The 4,579-nt window shown below is 39.8% G+C and overlaps 1 protein-coding gene across 1 annotated transcript in view; it reads left to right on the top strand.

Annotated features, from left to right (window-relative positions):
• Window positions 1-923: 923 nt before the first annotated feature.
• The window catches only part of fa2h (fatty acid 2-hydroxylase), a 66,538-nt gene continuing 62,882 nt past the window's right edge, over window positions 924-4,579 (top strand). The window contains exon 1 of the mRNA XM_008286535.1: window positions 924-1,277. Coding sequence (XP_008284757.1) covers window positions 996-1,277 — 282 coding nt within the window. The 5' untranslated portion in view covers window positions 924-995. The remainder of the gene's footprint in view (window positions 1,278-4,579) is intronic.

A 4,579-nucleotide genomic window follows, 5' to 3' on the forward strand; every position in this document is an offset into this window, starting at 1 on the left:
AAAAGCATGATGTCATGTAAAAGTAAGTGTAGAAAGTGTTCTAATCATAGAAGTTGCTTATTTGAGAATACAACTATATGTTTTATGAGATGGTTTATTCTTTTTATCATTAATTTATATTTTATTTTTGTGCAACGAGGCTGAAATAGTTTTTTAGCAGTTCTATTTAATTTCATATGTAGTATATTTTTGGTAATTTTTAAAAAATGTTTTCAAGTGTATATATAATTAATTTGACAATAAAACACAAAAACAAACAAATAAAAGCACGATGTCATGTAAAAGTGAATGTAGAAAGCTTATTTTAATCATGGAAATTAAGTAATTAGAATAAAACTGTATTTTTCTGAGATGTTTTGCTCTTATTTTACAGTGTTTTTCCTTCACACCTGCTGTAGTTTTTTTTACAGTGCAGTTTCGGGCTGGACTCGATTTTATTGATCAGGAAGTGATGACGGCCGATACCACAGAACCTTTATCACTTCATATTATAATAATTAAGTCATGTCGCCTCATGATGGACGTCAATAAGATTTTTGAAGCGTCGACACACATTAATTTGTGTGTTTTGTGTAAATAAAGAGCGAAGTTAATGAGTTTTTGTTTGTTTTGTTTTCACTGCAACAGGTGGATGGAGGTGCGTTCACTGAACAAGCAGAAATCGGGAATTTTTACCACTCTTACGTGAATGGGAAATTTTCTCGGATAATAATGTTGGAAAATAACTGTGTGGAAATAAAAGCGTCTAAGGAGTGAGATCCGTTGAGTTGTTTGTTGGTTTTGAAGCCCCTTAGTGTCGTTTTAACGCTGGTTTCCTCGTGTGTCGTCTGCTTTCCGAGCGCCTGAACGCCTCGCAGACTCCGCCCCTCTCGCCGGACTTTTAGAGCCTCCGGGCGTCAACGGCAAAGTTCAAACTGCGAGTCCCGCATCCAGGCACCGGACCTCCGAGGAGCCTCTCTCCGCTCTGCTGCCGTCACTAGTCGCTCGTTTCAGGGATGTCTCCGTCCGCGTCGCCCCGGTTCTTCTCGGAGCGGGAGGTGGCCCGACACCGCACCGCGGACTCGTGCTGGGTGCTGCTGGGGACGCGGGTCTACGACGTGACCGCCTTCCTGCGGATGCACCCGGGCGGCGAGGCGCTCATACGCAGCCGCTCCGGCAAGGACGTGAGCCAGGAGATGGAGGGACCCCCGCACCGGCACTCGGAGAACGCCCGGCGGTGGATGGAGCAGTACTACATCGGGGAGCTGGACAGAGACGGCGGCGCCCAGGAGGCTCAGGTAGCCTGGGGGGGAGGGAGACACACCTGGCGGGGTGGGTCGGGGTCCGCCCCGGTGGCTGCACCTGCCCCGAGGCTCAGAGCTGCTGTAGTCCGTAAACTTTCCTCTGATCTATGATCCACCAGCTGAGAGGCAGAAATAAGGAGACCAGAGCTGATCTCCAGGAGTCAGTCTGATCAGATGACTTCAATGTTGGACACTTGGTGGAGGTTTCATTTCAATATTGGAGGGAATAAATGATTTTATTCATATTAAAAGTAATTTCTCATAAGTAAAAGTGCGAAAACAAATTTGATTTAATTACATTTTTTGGCACTTCCACCAGTTTTATAACTAAATCCACTGAATGTAAACATATGTGGGTTGTTTCAACTCAGTTTTGGACTTTTTCCAGATTTTGTTTGTGGCATGTAGACAACAACAGACCAGTTTTATATCTAAAACCACTACATACTGATGGTGAATCGCTTTAACATTTAAAATACTTCCAAAAAAGCAACAGAAAAAAGGATTTCACTACTTTTTTTTTTGCATTTCGAGCACATTAGACATGTGAACCCACTGTATACAGACTGTAAAATCTGGACTAGCATGTCCTACAGAGGCTTTATGATCTTTAAATTGTCGTCTCTGACTTGGAAAAGTGCAACGACATGATGATTTTTTTGACATCTAGACCACATTAGACCAGTTTTATATACAGAACCACTACATACAGATGGTGAAACACTTGTGAAAGCTTTTATATATTTGCCAAAAAGCAAAAAAAAAGTTGCGATTTCACTATTTTTGGCATGTAGACCACATTAGACCAGGTCCAGATGTGAACCCACTGTTCATAGATTGTTAAAATCTCAACTCTTGTGTCCTACAGAGGCTTAAAGTCTTTAAAACACAGTGATTTGTTCATAAAAGTGCAGAAAATGAAGATTCCATGACTTTATTTTGCATGTGGACCACTTTGGACCAGCTTCCTATCTGCTACCACTACACACAGATGGTTAAACACAGTCTCTGACGTGTGAAGCTTTTATATATTTGTGAAAAAGTAAAAACACTGCTTTATTTGGCATGTAGACCCTCTTAGACCAGGTCTAGCTCTAAATCCATAACCTATCAACTGGGCAAACTGGGACGAGGTCGTCCTACGGAGGCTAAAGAGTCAATAAAACACCATAAAACTGAGTGTATGAGTTGTGAAAGCATTTGTGGAAGTGCAAAAACAGACATATTTCACTGCTTTTTGTTGCATGTAGACCACATCAGACCAGGTCCAGATGAGTAGTGGACAGTGGTTTTACATCTGGACCTGGTCTGATGTGGTCTACATACAATGAATTCTCATCTTTTTGCACTTTTGCAAATAAGAGACTGTGTTTTAAGCCCCTTGTAGCCTCTGTGTGCCGGTCTAGTCCAGATGTGACCAGTTTGTAAACAGTGGTTTTACATCTGGATCTGGTCTAACGTGGTCTAAAAGCAATTAAGTCCAGGTAAATTTCCCTTTTTTAGCTTTTTCTAAATAAAATAAAGCTTCCACAAATGTGAAAGTGGGTTTCAGACAACATTTGACACAGTTTTACGTCATTAAAATGTCAATCAGGTTTCCCTTAACTTTCCCCTTAACTGCTGGATTATAAACTGACTCAGCCTCGTATCAGTTCGTAACTTTTCTACGTCGATTTCACAACAGATTCAGTGTTTGTTTGAGCTCATAATTCATGTTTTGAGAGTAAAAACTGAGGCAGTGCTGCAGAAAAGCTGTGAGGCATCAGGCTGCAGGAACTTGCTGGTTGTCTTTGGGCTGATTTGAACCTTTCTGCTTTTTTATTACTGTTTTTGAGGAGAAAGAAGTTCATCCTCTCTTCAGGGTAGTTTCTTCTGAGCAGCTTTTAGAAACTGTTGTGTGAATGCCGAACTGACACGATGATCTTTAAGTCGTCAGCTGTTAAATGAATCGCTGCAGCTCCTTAAACTCGAGTATTTTCTGCTTTCTTTACGCCTCTATGACCATAAACTAAATTATCGAACAAGAAATACCAAAAATTTTCATCTAGCTAAATTAAAAGTCTTGTTTTGTTTGACCAAAAGTCCAAAACCTCCCAAAATATTAAATTTAAAATGATTATGGGACAAAGAAAACAAGCAACTCAGCAAAAATCTGCAATTTTTCCAACAATTTTGCCTGAAAAATGACCAAAACTATCAATTGAACCGAATTAATAATCAAACTGAGCACTCGTTTCAGCTGAAATACGTGTGCGAGTCCTTTATATCACCACAGACGGGCTCTAAATCTGGTATTCAGGGTGGAGCTGCAGTCATTGATCAGTTGACATGTGATAATCTGCGGCTATTTTGGTAATTTTTAAGGAAAAAGAAGCCAAATTTCTCTGATTCCAGCTTTTTAAATGTGATTTTTTTTCTGGTTTCATCTCTCTTCTGTGACAGTAAACGGAATATTTTGTGTTGTGGACAAAACAAGACGAACGTTTCTGACATTTTGTCGATTAAAACAAGTAATTGATGAATCAAGAATGAAATGATTTAAGACAGAGTTGATTTGTTAAACCCTTAGAGGACAAAAAGCGATCGTCTCCTCCTCTCTAATGTCGGCAGCTTCAGCGTACAATCCAGCATCCAGGATAAAATAAAAAGCTCTGAACAAACTGGAACTATGACCAATAAGTGCGATTTGTTGCACTCTGAGTGAACGTCACGTCGAAGCTGCACCGAAATGGAAAGTTGTTGTTGTTTACTTGTTTGTGATAAGCTGTTATTGATCCCACAGTGGGGAGCTTTGCTTTGTTACAGCAGCAAAGAGGAGAGAACATGAATAAACCAAATATACACACAGTTCAGATTGTCCAAGTTGCTTTGGATGTGGAAATGATGATGTTGCATGTTTTTTTTCATGTTCATGTGCTCTGATATCACATATAGAAGAACTGTCAGGGCATTAATGCAATCAGACGACTGGTTTTTATTTTAAAAAGTACAGCAAGAAATGTTCAAATGTAAAAATGTAGTAAAAAAATATTATGTGCAAGTCTAAAACTGATGAAAACAGTGAGATTGGAGCTGATTTGGTGCATTAAAACATTATAAAAAGAGTAGTTTAGCTGATATGACTGAACATTTAGGAATATATAGTGATTTATAGTTGTGCAAAATGTGCAGTGTCGTCGTATTTACACGTGTGCAGCTTCAGTTTGTTAGAAAAAGGTGCAAAAACATGCGGATTTTTCCAGATTCTGTTAAATCTAACGGAGAGTAAACTGCTCCTGAAACCTCCTGAAATCTGT

The sequence above is a fragment of the Stegastes partitus genome, unplaced genomic scaffold, assembly GCF_000690725.1.
Source record: "Stegastes partitus isolate 25-593 unplaced genomic scaffold, Stegastes_partitus-1.0.2 Scaffold458, whole genome shotgun sequence".
In the NCBI taxonomy this organism is placed as follows: domain Eukaryota; kingdom Metazoa; phylum Chordata; class Actinopteri; family Pomacentridae; genus Stegastes; species Stegastes partitus.